General features: G+C 42.1%; 1 protein-coding gene across 6 annotated transcripts in view; it reads right to left on the bottom strand.

Annotated features, from left to right (window-relative positions):
- Nucleotides 1-12,567, bottom strand: part of ccdc88ab (coiled-coil domain containing 88Ab) — a 65,251-nt gene extending 52,684 nt beyond the window's left edge. For all 6 annotated transcript variants that reach the window (XR_013077770.1, XR_013077771.1, XM_076742586.1 and 3 more), the window contains exons 1-3: nt 11,873-12,567; nt 11,645-11,745; nt 1,512-1,620 (exon numbers count right to left, since the gene is read on the bottom strand). Coding sequence is in view for 4 of the 6 variants with exons in the window: in XM_076742586.1 (XP_076598701.1) it covers nt 1,512-1,620; nt 11,645-11,745; nt 11,873-11,935 (273 nt within the window). In the remaining 2 variants the exon portion in view is untranslated. The remainder of the gene's footprint in view (nt 1-1,511; nt 1,621-11,644; nt 11,746-11,872) is intronic.
- Between the last annotated feature and the right edge of the window lie 5,945 nt (nt 12,568-18,512).

Below are 18,512 nucleotides of genomic sequence, written 5' to 3'. Positions count from 1 at the left end.
GAGAAACTAGGACCATGTGCTATCAAGGCCAGCCAGGCTTTGGTTTAGCCGTTTAAACAGGATTCAAAGGGGGTCAGGTAGACAGTTCAGGATCTCAGGTCATGTTCAGACCTAGTTTTATGTAGCTAAATTTATTCAAATTTATTTATCATAGAGTGTTAAGATCCATCTGAAAGTGAGAAATTATGTACACTGCTAAGTGGGGGAAAAAAACACAAATTTACACTGAGCCACACAGAGTGAGATGGATTATAGATTAGGATTACATCGGCTATTTGGCATCCTAGCCTCGCCTCGGATGTGGGCTGCAAACCCTTGTCCAAAGTTGTTTGACACAGGCAAATCAAGCATGTAGCATGCCATTCGTGAATACTGCAAAAGTGGTCAAGAGATGGTTTGGGACGCTTGTGTAAAAATGCAGTATGAGTACAATATTTTTCTGACTGCTCGTACATCAATGCATCATTCCCACCAGCATTAACATCTTTCCACTTGTGATCACAACACCAAATTTACACTGAAGTGCTGCGTATGAGAAGGGTAGGGCTCATTTTCTGATGTCCTTTTACCAAGGATCTTTCATCTTTCCTCCATCTTTTGCTCCTCTTTCTCTTCAGTCCATTAGATTGATAAGAAGTCTTAATCATTTCCTTTTGGTTGAAGTAGCGATCAACTGTGGTGAGAATGACGCGTTCTGGGGCCTGATGAGCTGATATTGTGCTAAGCAGTAAACACAGACTGAAAATGGGATAACACCTTCACATCTCTCTGACTAAAGTGTCCAAATCTGTCTTGCAGGCATTAGGATAACACTGTGAGCTACTTTTTTGACGTTTTGGTCTCTTTATGAGACTTCTGAGACAAACTGAGGCTGATATATCAGGATCATCATCCAGGACGGAAATGCTGCACAAGATCATGTTTGAGATTAAATAGAGGAAAGTACATGAGTCGAATGATTCAGAGTAAGCTGGAGAGGCGGATCAGTGGTTTCATGTGTTTCACATTCCCGATGTCTCTGTGTATTTATTGGGCAATCTCTGACATCTGGATGGGGGTCATGATACCACATCACACGCAGTCACACACATAGACATCTGCAAATATATCTGTGTTTATGCTGCCAAGACTTCTTGTGGCATGTGCCTGTGAGGACACATTCAATACTCTGTATGCAAGTGAAAGCTGTTGTCTGATTGCATTTTTTTCCACTGTAACCTAAGGGGCAAAAACCCACCCAATGCGGGCCACCCCAGCTCATGTGTAAGAGAACATGGGAACAGAGTGTACCTTTTTACTAAGAGTTTACCTTCAGCCCAGGGCACACATGAACATGCTTACACAAGTTATTCATCATGATTTCGACCCATATCAATAGATCCGCTTTGATAACTGCAAAAAATAGCTCGTAACCATCACCCAACACTGATACTGTTGAACAACTTGATCAAGCAAAAAGAGGAACAAGCGATATCTGACTCCACAGCTTGTTCAGCAGAGAGAAATCTTACCTGATAGTAGGCTTTTATTTGCCTGATGAGAATAGAGAGGTTCTGGATGCGCAATGTGGGGTCATTGTTGACTTTCTTGTTGGTCCTCTGCACCGTGGCCTTAGGATTTCTGTGGGGACAAAAATGGCATACTGTTATTTAATTGCTGTTTGTAAGGTATATGTAAGTTCAAAATGTAAACACCTTTAAGAATATAGTTTTTAAGTGTGCGTCTCTGGGTTGTATGAAACATCTGTGCTTCAGTTTGACACTACAGTATGTTCTTCTATGTGATTGAATGGGTGTGTTTGGATGAAAACATTAACAGCATAGCGACAGCAGACCCTTGTTAAAGCGGGGTGAGTGCCATAACCATGTCAAAGAAGCCACAGACACATTAAAAGACAGAACCAAATAGAATATGTCGCCACTTAAATGTGGCGTATCCAAAGGAGTGGTTCGCCAGTGCTGACTCCAGCCTTCAAATCAAATCAATTCAAAGCATTTCAATTTTCAGTTTATGTTGTCATAGGCAATAAATTCTACTACAGACCCTCAGTAGCATGTACTTCAAACTACTGGAAAGGATTTCATTAGCATGTTAAAGGGAGTAAACATTCATTTGAGATTAAATACAAGATGATATATTTCATCAATTCTCGGACCTCTCTAACCATGACCCCATTTATTTCATTTTATCTGTCTGAATCAAAGAGAATCCGCATCACGCTTGCAGACACACAGGCTCTCTGCCTGTGTGTTTACCTGACTGCGTGTTGCCCAAAGTACATTAAAAGGAGCATGCACCATGACTGATGTTATCACAGGTGTCAACATGTTCTACTGAGCCTCACCGACATTCCACAAATTCAGACCGTAGCACCTCCGTTGTTATCCACAACAATCCAAACCACCATTTGCATATCTATGGAAATTAGAACATCAAACCTCATTTCATCTCACATCTCCTTTTAAACCACATTTACTGACAAGATGATTGCTTTAACTAACCAGACGATTTATGTGTCTGTCCGTCTGTCTCTTTGGAATGCTTGACATGCCAACTGTCTCGCACACAATCAGTACTAATCAGCAATCCATGCATTTATCAGCTAATTACTTTCCCATGTTTTAACTGTAAAGTTAACAGGTAAGGGCTTCTTAACTTCTTAACAGATCATTTCTTGTCAAGCCTCAATGATGAACTTTAAACTGAGTCTATTCTGCAGATGAATTACTGATTTATTTCCCACGCTTGATTGTGTAACATCCACACAAGGGCAAGGCATACTGTGCTTCAGTAACCTCAACAGTAGTTGTCTAACCTCCCAGTAGATCCCCTAATAAATGTTCTCATCAATTTCATCATGTTTTAAAGATGATTCTACAAATTTACTGTCGGTGTCATAAAGTCTGACAGCACCCCAGATAAAGGCCTGTTTCTATCTTCAGCTGAGGTAAATAAATAAAAAATAACCATTTAAATATGTACAGTACTCTAAATCTGCTGCTGGCATGATCTTACGTCAACAGTATGTGTATTATTACATCTTAAAACACAATGTTGAATTTGGGGTCAAATGAAATGTCGTAATAATTGAAAGATCACACAATCAAATAAAGACAATCATCACTTGTATCCATCGTAATATAATCTACAGAATTGAAACCATACATGCATTTCACAGTACAGGCATTACAAAATGTATTTGTGAAAAATAAATAGTATAATTGTTGTGGCACACTGGGGGCAGCACATTTTGACAATGTTATCCTTCGTCTACTATGCGTACAGCCCAAGAGGGAAGAGTAGTAAAAAATCCCACCCACCCTCCCTCCAAAAAACTAACCCTATAATTAATTTATGATACATTTGCCTAGGAATCGTCTGGGAAAACAACACTTCACATATACTTGAGATTTTTAGAGCCTTACATCAACAATACTCAAGAGCAGCTCTCTTCTTCATGATACGCACTTCACACTCTAAAGCATGAACATTGCATGACCTATATATGAGGGTCAACATGCCTTGAGAAGGGGGGAGGATAGCCGTGGCTGCTTGTGAATGTATGCATGCATGCATGTAGTGTGTAGCACATGTGTAGTCATGCATGTGTCTGCATCTGTGCTCCTGCGCTCAAGAATAGCACAGCCATGTTTGTGTCTGTATGAGCAAACAGGTCAATGTATCTTCATCCAAAACACAGCAAATACAGGATATAATGAAGATTTTTATTCATGTATGTCTTGTTCTGTTTGAGAGAGGGGGTCAAAGGTGAAGGATTCTTCATCCTTCTCAAGGACATTCAGCCAGGTGAATGCTTGCAGTGGCAGGGGACTTCTGGTTGAATGCATCTGCCTAATCACTAGACCATGCTAGGCCTGCCCTGTTTCTCAGTTAAACATAACGAAATTATGGGAACCTGCTTCATGACCAGGAAAATACAGTAAATATCCCAAGTTTCTAACCATCAATTTTCCTCAGATTTATATGTTGATGTAAAAAAAAATGCTGGAACAGTGTTTTAATCTTTTAAATGTGTTCACGGGAGTATGTTTTTGCTTAGTCTAAAATAATATTTTAACAAACACAATATAAAAATGGCAGAATGTTGTCTCCTAAATCACCCGGCTGCAGTGCGGATGTGTTAATTAGCCTTTTGATCAGCCTCTGCTCTGATACACACATCCACATGCACACACACAATCATGCTAATCAGAAGGACACAGGGCTCTTTTTAATACTGGTTTAAATGAACAGTCATGTGACCTTCCCATCTCCACCCTTCCCCACACACTCAGCCCCTTTTGAGGTCCATAGTAGGGGGTCTATTTAACCCGTTAATTAAAAAGCACAGAGGAGGCTGTAATCCTGTCAGGGCGAGGAGGGTGGTGTGGTGAATGAGGTGCGTGTGTGTGAGAGAGAGAGAGAGAGAGAGAGAGAGAGTGAAAGAGACTGAAAGAGAGAAAAACAGCAAGTAAACTGTTGCCCATTCACACATTCCATCACCATCAGAGTCCGCCAAGAACATGGCGGCCACAACAACAGGACCATGACAACAACACACAATCCACCCCGTTTCTTTGGCTCCGTCTCTGATGCCACACAGACAAGCATGTGACAGGACAGCACCCCCGTAGATCAGGAGGCGAATAAGTACAAGGACTTAGACCGGCAATGGGGGTCAAATATCCCACTTATTGCCTCCCTCCCAGTTCCTGCTGATACAATAAACCTAAGACTTTAAATAGACAAATAGATTAGGGATAGACGGGCAGAAAGCCAGCTAAACAGCCAGCAAGGCAGACGACTAGTGAGCAAGTCAGCCAGACGGCCAGTCAATAAGCTGGTCCGTCGGTGCTGTCGATAGGCACTGCAACCTTATGTAGAGCCTGGGGCCACTGGGCTTTCTCCTCTCATCTCCTGGCTTTGATTGGCTGGGTAAGTTAGGGAGTAGTGTTAACCTATATATGACAGGCTACATTACAGTCAGCATGGGCAGCCAGGCACATGCTCACACACACACACACACACACACACACACACACACACACACACACACACACACAAAGAAGGCTAAACGCACGCACACAAAGACAAAAAAGCAGGCTACATTTGGCCACGCGCTTAGCATAGAGCTTTTGAGCTGCGCTGTCCAAACACAGCAGGACACACACACACACACACACACACACACACACACACACACACACACACACACACACACAAACACAAACACAAACAAACAGCTCCAGTAAGAGGAATCAGGGGGATGAGTATATTAAGGTCTAACAGGCAAGCTAACCAGTACTTTTAATAATGCAGTTAATCTAAAATTACTGACGAATGATACAATGACATGTTGCAATGGCACCTCCTTCTACTTTTAAATTAAGGCAATAAATATCATATCATATCATATTAGCAGACCATATAAAAAGTACTATGTTTGAAAAAACTGGCAACAACAACAGCATCAACTACCAGTTTGCAATATTGAAAAATTATGACATGTAACTTATTAGTATTGCAGGTATGTCAATATTTTATATTTTGCTATCATCCAAACCTAATGCTAAAGATAACTACATCCTATTTCCTCGGCCCCCACCCTATTCCCCTGGGAACTGTAGTATACAAACACAACAGTGAGGCTCTGACCATTGGTATGTGGTTCTCGTCACCCCATTTCCTTGTCTTGGCTTTTCATTGACTTGTTTCTCTCCTGTCTTTGTGTTTCCATAGGGCCTCTTCCCATTCCTCTTCTCTGTCACTGTATCCATAGGGACTGCAGCTAAACTCAATCCTGCCAAGCTGGATGTGATCTGATGGATTGCCTTGTGTTGGACTACACGCACTTAGATAAACATTACAATACAATTTAATATCTCAAATAATGGGCAAAAAGTGCTTGTATCAAAATGGCTCACAAAGTGAATCCAACATGTTGGACATTTCCACACCCACTACTCTGAGTTCCTCATTTTAACAGAAATGTTGCACTTGGTTAGTGATTAATTCTACTGTGCTGTTAATTCGCACTTTTAAGCTGCTGTTAATGTAACTCAACACTTCCTGCACATGTTTCACAGAAAAAGTCTTCAAGTGAACAGAAGGGATTATGTCCCCTGAGCCACTGAAGGGCCTGTAGTATGAAACAGATGGAGGAAGTGTTGAGTTTGCATTAGCAGCAAACAGAAGCAACTGCAAATTGACTCAGAAAATGGGGGCAGAACAAATTCGATCCAGTATAATCAAATAGGAGATGGTAAATTCAAAATAAACACGTGTCAAACAAAACCTCAGTCTCAAATAAAGGTCTGCTTCTCTCTTAGGTAAATAAATAATACAAAAAAAACAAAACAAAACACAATGTCAAATTCTTGTGGGCAGTGACTGAATGAAATGCAAAGTAACTGACTCATAAAATGGTAATATGTATGCCATTTTCTAACATATGCTGAACATAGTGCAGCCAGAAATTGCAACCAATCCTGAGAAAACAAAATAGCTTCAAATGCAGACTGCTGTACATCAGATTGACTGTGAATTTCTGGAGCTGAGAAACTAAGAGCGAACCTGTGTTTAAAACCTTAAGATGGTCCCTGCGGGGTTTAAAATGTCCTTGGTTGTGGGATTTTGAGTGCCTCACATTAACACAGCCTTGTTAAAGTTTTGTCCTCTCAAGGTCACAGCTGCCGTTTCCTGTCTGGCTCGATACACATCCTCCTGCTAGAAGACACACTTGGCAAGATGACTACAAGAGATGCCAGATTAATGTCTGATTCTATACTTTTGATGTGAAATGGTGTGCACCCCACAGTCCAGGCAACAGCAATGGAAGAACCAAACACTGACAGCCCAGCAGCAGCTCTGCCTGCCTCCTCTCTCTAGACCTGCTGGAATCCCAAATATGTCTGCTGTAACTAGCCCTAAAGAAAGCCAACAAAGCAGCAACGTGCTGTTCAAAGAAAACAGAGGGGAGAGAGCAGGAGAGGTGTGGCATGGACAGAAAAGGAGATCCACAGATGAAGAGGAAAGAGACTCCAGCAGAGGCAGGGATGGGAGATGGAGGGGAAGAGCAAGAGGAGGTACAGTCGCAGTAGGTGTTAAGACATGATGAAAAAAAAAAGCGGCGACAGAAAGAGGAAGAGAGAAAAAACATGAAAGATTGGACAAGAGGCCAAGTCCAACCTGGTGTTATTTTCATTATTTAATCTTTCAATCATCTTGTAGTGTAATCGACCAATTGTTTAGTCTATATCAAATAGTAGTTTAAAAAAATGGCCGAGGCAGTTTCCTAGAATCTAAGGTCAGATCTTGGGTCAGTCAAAAATCTGAAAGATATTTCATTGACATGACAAAGAGAAGCTTGAACCAGCAAATTTCTGGCATTTTTGTTTGAAGGACTATTGAAATGACTCATCAATGAACAAAGCCTTTTTCCCAATTTTTCCAACAGTTCTTAACTGTTCAAACAGTAAAAAAAGATGAATGTAAGCTTGAAATAAAAAACTGGGGAAGTGCTGACTCAGGTTTCATTGTATGTGGCCTTTTCTAGATTCTGCCTGTAATAAAACGTTGCCAGATGGTTGCCTAACCTCAGAATACTCTTCAAGCAAAGACATAAAAGGCATAGCATGAGCATGAAGTACAATCCATATGTTAGGATAACAATTAGAGACAGAATCAAATGATGCTTCTGACAGTGTGCCGCAAAAGAAAGTAATTTTCAACAAAAGACCAACTGGATCCAGGGCTTAAACACTCATCATTCAGTGTGATCCTTCCTAAACAAGACTCTTCTACAAAGCTTAGCGCTGAGTGTGTTTGTGTATGCGTGATGTGTTGAAAAGTCAGGGTCATGAAAGGAAGTGATGACAGGAGAAATGAGGACAACATCCTGTGAGCCTACTCAGTGGATTCACTATAATGTGGCCCTGAAAGAAGAAAACATGCTTTCAAATCTGCATTCAGTAATAACAGATCCATATTCACAGACTCAGACAGGTTTACTTCTTTATTAAAGACAACCACTGGCAGGCACCCTTGTCTACGTGATATCGACAGAAACAAATATGATGGAAACGGTGGAAGGCGATAGTTGCCTTCACACCATTTATAAGCCCACGTGTGCAGCCATTCAGACGGATTTACAGGCATGCACAGATTTGTCTGAATACTCAAGCAAACAGAGACATTAACCTGAGCTTAACAGCATTCTTTTTGTAATCCTCACAAGTTTTACCTCTCTTCACTTGCACTTTCTTCAACCAGCTTCAGCTAATTTTCAAGGTTAAAGAGTCACTCAAGCCACAAAGTTCATAAAAAATAAAAATAATATAACATGTTGTGCCAGTCAACATAACAAATGTTATGTAAAAATCACACAGGAAATCCCCTTTTTTTATTTCTGCAAGCATCTATCCAAGTCACATAACTCTGTCCCAATGGCCCGTAGAGGACAGACTGACTGGTTCACCGAACAGGCCATTGAGCCAGCACGGGCCCACACGATTGGCAGGACAACAGAGAATTCAACAGGACAGTTGTCACTCTGACAAAAATTTAATTGGCCCCCTCTCACAGAGCGCAAAAACTAATTGGTTTGACAGCACTGAGGAGGCAATCTAATTGGCTAGGTAATGTCAGTCACAAGAGGGCGGGGGGGAGGGGACGTGGTGCCATCTGGGTGTCAGCAAACCGTTAGATAATCCTGGGGTCTCTCATCTTCTCTCTCTATGCTCTCCCATGCTGTCCGGTTGACAACTGCTGCCAGCCTGTCTGCCATGTCTGCACTAACCATACAGAGACATTCACACAGAAACATCATGGCTTAGACTATAACAGCTGACCTCGACAGTAAAGATGTTAAAAGCTCAGGTTTCAACAGCCAGAGTACTGTAAGTGTGCGTTTAAAATATTTTTAAGCAAATCACTTAAACCATGCTTAACAAGGTTTTGTGCACACACAAGTGTAGGCTGAGCTTCATCTACTAATGTGTGTATATCTTTGGAGTTTCATCAACCACTTTGGAGGACAAGTCTGTTTCTTGGCTGCAGGAAACACTTTCTTCAGTCGCAGTGTTTTCACTGCTGAACTGTTGGTGGGGTTTTTTTTGTGTATAAGAAGCTACTGGCTGGAGGCTAACACCAGCGGAGCCTTTTTAGCACGACTGGATCAATCACAAGCAGCGCAAACAGCAGCTAACACTCACTACAATATATTTCAAGCTGCCAGAACAGAAGGGGTGAGGACAAAACAAAATGCGTATGTAAGAATGTGTTTGCAGGAGCCCAAGAACTGGTACAAATACAATCCCTGTTAATTATCGCCTATGGTTCTTCAAAGAAGTTGGAAAACTCACCTGCGGTCTCTAAGCTACTTTTAATGAGTAACAGTGTACGAGAGAGATGGAGAGAGGGAAGGCGGCGTTAACACCCATGTAATTCTTCCAGTCAAGAAACAGCTTCAAATGTGAGCAAACTTTGGATGACGCACCACGATTCAAGTACATTTCTGTATTTTAACACTGAATGAGCTCATGTTAAGTCTTTGATGGTCTATTTCAGCTAGCTGAGTTGATTGGAGGTAACCATTATAGCGCTGGTAAACTGGGAGAGAGCAGACAAAGAGCGGTCTCACCAACATCTGACCAATACTGTAGGCCTTCTGTGTGGGAGGGTGGCTGGGCAAGACGACTACCAACAGCTGCCTCAGTCCAAAACAAAATGCACAGAAAAAAAAAAGGCAGATACACATACTCCCACGCAGACACAGACGCCCTGCAGAAAAGCACACGCGCGCGCACGCGCACGCGCACACACACACACACACACACACACACACACACACACACACACACACATATAAACACACAGAGCTGGCTGTGACTGGCAATCCCCGACATCCTGTCAGGCGATCACTAAGCCAGTCACAGTTCATTTCAGTACTACTCTGGCTGTTCTCTACAGGAGCGCTCAACCAACCACAGAAAATTCCTGTCCAGCTCTTTCCGTTTATTTGCAGACAGGAATCCTACTGAGTACCTGGTCAAACATCTCGTTCTCAAATATGTAGCGCTGAGGAGTTGCCATGTGGTTTGGCAAACTGGGGCCTTGAATCCGTCTTTTGCATGTCATCCTCTCTTTGCACATCTTCCCTGTCATGTTTAAAGTCTTAAACCATTTTGGCAAATCATTTTATGCCTCGCTCACTCCTCCAACCCTTCCCCCTCATATCCCTTCCGGTTGCCTTCCACCATACAATGTCCCAGAAGGGAAAATGCTCTAAAAATACTTCATGTTCATCGTTTTGTGGGGAATAGGAAAGCCGTGGTCTAACTGAACCTGCAACGGCATCCTTAAACACCTATCTGTTTTGACAGATTCCTCCACCTAGTAGGAGGGGTAGTAGGAGGAAAAACAAACATGGGATAGAGAGGTGGAAGAGGTAGCTGAAACCTGAAGGCAGGAGGCTTAGTGGAGTGATGCAGCTGAGCAGCAGGAGGTTGAGGACACTGGAGGAGGGCAGAGCAGGAGGAAGAGGACACCAACGAGAGACCGGAAACAGCCAGTCAGGGTTAATCAGCTCCTCATGCAACACAACAGCTTAACCCTCTAAAAACAATCCACACGGAGAACTGAGGTACTATATACTCGACACACACAGAAATACAGAGAGAGACTGATACAGAAGACAAACCTCCCCTTACCACAAATTTCTTGTGAATTGCAAATCAACTCCACTGGGAGCAGGCCAGGTTGAACGCTCCTTTGACAGGCAAACAGGAGTAAATGCTGACAGTGTGGAGTGTGCCATCAGCGGAAAATATGAAAAATTGCCCTGCTAGCGGGAAGTGGCAGTCTTAAGCCAGACAAAGGAATGGGAAAATGTCGTCTGCCATGCTATACATTAGGAGGTGACTGGAAAGACGGGCGGGCTTGACATCTAATGCCTCATCTTCTCCAGCATCCACCCTCTCTCACCATCTAGAGATCTGCCAAAGCGTTTACTTCCCTTTTAATTGAACAAAAACAAACAAACGTGACTGGGCTGGCCTGCCACATTAAAGAAGGATCTGCACTGCTGCGTAATCTGCATCCAGATCCTGCGCTGCTACCAGTGCTACGCCGCTTAAGGCCTCTATTTCTAGTTTAATCTACAGCACAGCAGGAAACTTAAGCGCTGTAGCTACCAGGGGCGGGGTGTCTTCAGTCTGCTGCAGATGACAGTCTAGGGTGACTGAAAAAACAGAGCAACTGGAAGTTATGGAGCTGCTTGCTGCCTCTGTGCTTCAAGGGATCCTAACAATAACTGTCTGCGAAGATTTCTGACTGTGTGACCCATCATTGCCCCCAATACAAGGTCCCTTTGTGATTAGCCTACATTCACTCCAGCAGACAATTCGGGCGCTGGACAGAGGCTGGAGTGCAAACTGCATGTACATCAAGCTACTTATCTACCTATTAAAAGTCTCTACGTTATTATGTTTTTGAGGTATGTCTGCATCTAGGAAGATGGTGCATTTAAGGTCCCAAGCAAAGGTCTGCATGGCCCCATTTGGCCAATCCGGTTACACCAAGGTGGTGGTGCAGGAGACAGATGGATCGGTCTGTCACATTTCTAAATCTGTGTCAAATTACTTACATCTCAAGCATGATCTCGTTCAGGTAAATCCCATCCACTAATTCAACGTATTCCGATAATTTGCTGCCATCGGTCACTGTTGGCTGGCCGACTGTCTTCACCTGAAAATAAATGGGACAATGCAAATGGGTGTTAAGATAATCGATACACACTTAAATGCTTTCACAGGGCAGAGATGTTTAATTAGTGAGCTTAAGCCACGTCTGAATAGTTAATTAGGGATCTTACCCAGCAGACCAGCGGCGTGAGCAGAAACTGCTCCAGCAAAGGGGTGAAAACCTCGCTTTCCATATTTTCCAGGACAGCTGGCGCCGTTTATTTCAGCAGATACGGAGAAAAAAAAGCACTGAGCACTCCCTCAGAGAAAGATGTGTTTGTTTAGGCTCCACTCATGTAGTTAATTCAATTAAACCGACGCTCATTTTGGCTAACTGGCCACTGGAAGACGTCCGGGCTTTCTTGGAGAAATTCGCGGAGAAAAAAAAATAATCCACAATCTTCTCGACACGACCCAGCTGTTTCAGATGCCAACGACCGGGTTTGGCTACCTCACGGGGAGGACAAGAAATCACATTTTCTGTGCTTAAAAAACACCTTCTAGCTAAAGTCTTTCAGCGTTAGCGTCCGCTGGTTTTGCTAGCTGTCTACAGACGCGCGTGAAGACTCACGAGACCTGTGCCAGGTAAGCTTTTATGCTAGCGGCTTAAAAAAATGACCGTTACTAGCAAATGATCACAGGCGGGAACGTAACGTTAAAGGGAAATATTCCTCCGAGATGACTAAATATAAGAAGATATCCAGTGCGGGAAGATCCAGAGGTTAAAGGTCCCGGTTTTAAAATGGTCGGTTGACTCCTGATATGAACTGTGCAGTCATTGCTGAGCGGCTGCTGATGTTCTCCTGTCTGCCTCCTGCTGCATACTAACGAACGGAGGGAGCAGAGAGGATGACTGGAGGACACTTAGCACCGCCTCCCTCTCTGTCTCCGGCGCATCTCCCTCCGCCTCTCCTGCCCTGTAAGAAAAATAGGGCATTGATCAGAGCATCCTTTTCTATTTGGGCTGCTTCCTGATGCCTTAGTGTCACTAATGGTTCTTAAACATTTGGTCATCTAATACAATTAAATTATGTGAGGTGCTGTGTTGGAGACAAGCAAAGATTTTTAAGGAGGGATGCAGGCATACATGGGGTGGGACTAAGTTTGGCTGCAGCTTTTGTGCTGTAATTTATGGCTATTTTGCTCATTTTAGTCCTTGGAAAATAAATACTGGGGGATTTATGCATACCTTTTGTTTGCATTTGCAGCATACAGCTCACTAGAGCAGCAAGGCAAGTGGGCTACTGACACCTGGTGGGTAATGTACAAAGAGACTATACTGTAGATGTACAGTAAATGATTTGTCTGTGAGCTTTATCCAAATGTATGGAGGTTTTGAAAGAGGATGACCAATAAAAGGGCTAACTTCTATGAATCTGGCATGATGCACTTCCCTCGTGTGGGAAATGCATTATATCACATCCTGTGGATCATGCAGAATCTAAAGCACATACTAAAATATGAATTTTCTGACCATTTACAGGGTAAAATAGGACACATTAAGTCACCATTCTGATCAGTGATTAATCACTGAAGTAATTTTACACTCAAAAACGCCAAATTCCAGCTTATTCAGTGCAAAGAAATGGTTTTATATCATTGTAAACTAAAAATTTTGGGGGGCTTGAGTGTATCTTGGATCAAATAAAACATTTCAAGATGCTACATCACATTAGGAAATTTTATGGATGAATGAATGCAGAAAATAATTTACAGATTTATTGTATGAAAATAATCAGATGCAGCCCCAAACATGACTGTGGATGTTTTGGATCTATGCCAAAATAGCAAAGATATATTATCTACTGTAAATGATAGGCAAGTTAAGACATTTGCAAGGATTAAAGCAAAAAACTTAAATAAATATATAAAAGAACTTGCAGAATAGAACTTGTATTAACCTCTTGCTGAATGTTCAGTTTCGGTGATATTGCAGCTATTGGCCAGAAATTTGAGGCAAGAAATGCACAGTGAACTTCAGTTTATATCAGCAGCACACAGTGTTTATTTTAGCTGTATCAGCAGCAAGGTAATGACTGAATGGTAAATCCAGACCCACGGCCATTCACTACAGAGGTAAGAGACACCTAATCAACAATTGATGAATGGCTCTGTGGGTGTGAAAAGGCAACAGAGGCCGTGTGGCTAAATAACCAATTAAAAAACAATCACTGATTTGGGAAACATGGACTGGGGGTCACCTCTCAGGAACCCAGAATGAATGGATTATTGTATGTTTCCTTAAACCTTCTAATAAGCTCATTTCAGCAGCAGCAGCAGCAGCTCTCAGAGGTTCTCATTTGCATTTAGAATAACGGTCGTTCGGGTTGGCACTTCAGCTTGAGGCTACACAGTATGAAATTCTGACTAGACCTGTTTTGTCTTGTTTTCTGCACAACGTGTTTGACTGGAGGGATGTAAGCTGGCTGAGTGCAGCTTCTTTAAAAATCCTGTTCATGCCAAAATGGCAACCAAACTATCAAAAAATGGATTTTATTTTCTCTCTTGTCAAGAAATATCAGGGTCTGCTTCTGGTTTGGAGTAAGATCTGACAGTGCCGTTTGGAGACTTTCTTCAAAACCAAATGTGCAGCAAGTCAACAGAGACAGAGAGTTTTAGTAGAAATTCCACAACAAGACATATCTTGCATACTGAATACTGGCACTAATGCATCAGTTTACCTCATTTATATTTAAATTAACTTGCTTTAAAGCTCCTGAAAATGTAGTTTCAGTGAGTCCATGTAACTTCTGCTGAACAGCAGCCAATTACAGGATAATGTTGTCTGACTCAGTAATAAGTTTTATGCAGCATGAAGTTTGCTAGCGTTAGCTCACCTTAGCCACCATAAACGACAGGTCACACAGAGGCTGTTGCAGTAAAAGTACATTGAACTGAGCAAGAGTGTGTTTTATTGTTCACAAATGAAACTTAATTGTAAATGTGCAACAATCAAAGTAAAAGTTTGGCAAAATCAGTTTAACCTTTAAAAAGTTAGTCTCCTTCATCTCCTTCAGGACTGTGTCGACAGTGGTCTGGAAACATAAATAAACATCTGTCATCACATTTTGATTGAAAAGTGGTTAAATCTGAACTGGTAGAGAAGCATAAACATGGCCCACCTACTTCAAACCATTCAGAAAAGCAGATAGAGCTCTAAAAATACAGAAAACCTCTCAAATTCTGCACAAAATGTTGTGTTAAAGTGGGAGCAGAAAACAGGTTTTCAGGGCTTTTAATACCTTTCACGCTCTGCTCATTGCTCCCCGCAAGGATTCAATTTTTCCCTGGCAATCAATGAAGTTTATCTGAGCTTAATGATGTAAAATAATAAGGGGAATTTGCTTCGACTCAAACACCCACACACGTCTCTACTAACACTATCAGCCCAGCAGACAATTAAACACTGACGCAGATAATGAAAGCCTTTCATGGCACACTTACTGTGGGGGACTCGACGGGCACGTTGTATAGCTCCGTCTGTTTGCAACTGCTTATGTGTGTTTGCACTTATTTGCACTAGTGCGGGATTCATTAACCTTGAATTGAACAGGGAGCTCCTGCCTGTTTCATCAGCATCTATTATTCATGGTGCTTTTAACAAGTTTTGTCACAGAGCAGCATCCACCTCCACCTAATGACTCAGTGATTGTGCAGACCCACAGCAGCATTCCTCACACATACACTCAGCTATGAAAGCAGGCAAAACTGGCCAGTGGAAACCCACCAGACCGCCTCTTTTGGCTGAGACTCTACAGAACCAGCGCACACATGGAAATGTTTCCTCGAGTTGGTATTAATCTAGCCCGGGGAGGAAAAAAATCCACCAACCATAGAGAAGCGCTGCTCTGAAATCCACAACAGGATGAATAAATCCTCTCTCCGAACAACTGTGCGGCCTTGAAGCGCCTCTCTCTGATAAAATTCTCCGTCTTCTTTAGATGACTGCAGCTTCCTGTTAGTTATTTCTCTGGAATTTACAAGCTACCACAGACATTTTCATTTGGATCTGATCTCATGTGGGCTTGAATGCACGGTGGGCTGAGTGACGCAGGAGAGAAGCGTTTGAGCAGTTACCACTTCCTCTTTCCTCAAGTAATACATAACGTGTACTGACTGCCCTTAGTAGGGCAACACAACTTATTCTACAGGTAGATAGTTAAGTTTTTGTTGAAGATAAGTTCAGATCCATCATCCTCATACAATAAGCCACATGCACGAGTGTGTATATGAAGTATATGACGTTAGCTTTAAAAAATGACCAAAATCATTAGGGATCGCACTCTATGTGTAACTATTTTTCAAGATAAACGTAAAGGTAATGTGGTCAGTAGTTTCTAGTGATATCTTGCTTTAGATGAAACATTGCTACAATCAAACCAGTTGTACATCTAATAAATACTCACACTTGGAAAAGTCTCCTTGGTGGACAGATGCACATGGTCAAGTGGACTTTTTTGTGAAGTGCTGAGTAAAAATAGGTTTTCTGGGTATCTTGACCTGTGGTTAGCTTCCTTCCAGACCCAAAGCTGTGCAAAAACACACCTAAAAATGCCTCATCAGCACTATACCATTTACGTAGATCATGACACATTGCTCCCGCCTTTCTAGACTGACAAAATAATTTAAAGGTATGACCTCCATCTTTGCACTGGAGGTCACTCTGACCATCAACTCTGTCTTTGCTTGTCTCCAGCCTGCTGCTATGGGAAATCAATGCTTCACATGCAAATCTCCAGTTCAAATGACTGAGACCCCCGTGGCACAGTCAAAGCCTATTGCATAACATCAAAGGGCAATAAAGATGTGTGTGTGTCCCAACCTTTTGCCCCCTGTAGATCTGTTATAAGATACTGATGCATCCCTTCACTTCTTTCATAGAGGCCAACAGATGCATTAGTCGTATCATCATGAAGGCAGTGTAATCCCCTTTGAGCATACTGATGAAGACTTGTTTATTAACCATGTTTTTCCAGTTTTAAATGTGTTTTTTATGGATTTCAATATTTTGCACATTATATTTCTTCTGGTTTGTCTTAGTCTCAGCAGAGTCTGAGGTTCTCAAGCCTCAAAGACGATTCTGGATTCAAGGCTTGAAACCAAAAAGCAATCAGCTCTTTGCAGTCCAGGCCGCAAGGCTTTAAATCACTCTATCTGCCCGATGTGCGAGAGGCTTTTTAGATCAACAACACTACAGGGAGCCAATATCTGGGAATGCAGGGCTTGGAGTTGTAATGAAAAAAATGTAAGTTACTCTGTATGATCTGTGAATATTTTTATTGAGAGACGAAAATCAAATAAACATTGATTTTGTTTTATGCATGGATTGTTTCAGTGCTGCTGTGAAGATTATGCTGCTCGCTGAAATCTTCATGTTTAAAACACGAGAGTCATATATTATCTGGTTCACTTTGGTTTCTGCTAACTGCACCCTGTAACTGTTTAACTGTGTCTTTATGTCATAGTCATCGAGTCTTACTCTGATTTCATTGATTGGCACCAGCTTGTTGTTTATTATGCGTCTATCTTACAGGCTTAGACACTTATCCACTCATCTGTGAATCATCATTTATATCTGGACACACACACACACACACACACACACACACACACACACACACACACAATGAGGGTTTTATAATCTGCATCCAATCATTAAACTGATCCTGTGAGATTAATTTATGGGAGCTTTGTACTGACTAAGCTACCTGCTATTGAACTGTAAGTGTATAGATTTCCTTTAGATAGAAAAGGGTTTTTTGGCCATGTAATACCTGATAAATGGCCTCTGGATAAATACCTTTTGATCTACTACAAGGGAAAGTAGAGAGACCAGCAGAGACCAGTTTAATCCCCCAAAATTCTAAAAATTGTCATGCAGAAAATGTGACTTCACTGTTCAAGCAACAAGCTGCTCCATGAGCTACAATTCGTCACCACTACTTCGTTCTGAGAGAGTGGAACCTTATTACGTGGAACCTATCCATGTGCCATAATCTAATTACCACGCTTGTGACAAAAGAAATCACGCCTCGCCAATTCGAGTCACTATGAGCTGTCTAAACGGTGGTTCCCTCTAGCTTATGGATGTCCACGTTAGTCTGAAGCCAATTACTGGCTTTTCAGCGACAGACAGGAGACATTTCTTTCAGTGACAGAAAGGGATGAATGCAGGTTATTTCAGTCTCACTGCTGATGAAAATCTGGAAACATCATCATCATCATTGTGCAAAAGACAAAGTTGTAAAATGAGCTCTGAAAATGTGTCACAGGTTTCCACCCACAAAAAGTCAGTGAAGCCGTCACTGGATGTTAAGGATGATAGATGACCTCCCTCTAAAGACACAGCCACGTCTGGTTGCCAAGGACCCAGAAAAACCTCAGTTAGCACCCCTGCAGAAAATCCTGTGCAATCTGCATGTGTGTGTGTGTTCATGTGTGCGTAACGGAGATCAGCCCTGCGCTCATGCAGGCTGTCCTGTTGTCACCTCCTGAAACACTGCAGCATGAAAATCAGAAAAGCACTTAAACCTCTTGAGTCCTGAAGTGACTAAGACATGCACGCACAGGGAGAGACCAAAGCTGATTTTCCCTTTGACATCATGCTTTGTTATCACTTCATACACAGTTAAGCACTTTGAAGATTCAGATTAAGGTGGACCAAGCACATTGCCTTGCTTGGTCTAATTTTGAAATTTGGTCTGTTTCAATATCACTCATCACCAACAACCGATGATCAATCGGCTCACATCGATGCCTTGTCTCTTTACA

This window comes from Chaetodon auriga, chromosome 11 (assembly GCF_051107435.1).
Source record: "Chaetodon auriga isolate fChaAug3 chromosome 11, fChaAug3.hap1, whole genome shotgun sequence".
NCBI lineage: Eukaryota > Metazoa > Chordata > Actinopteri > Chaetodontiformes > Chaetodontidae > Chaetodon > Chaetodon auriga.
Note: the sequence above shows the minus strand (reverse complement) of the source record. Positions and strands in the feature narration are given on the sequence as shown.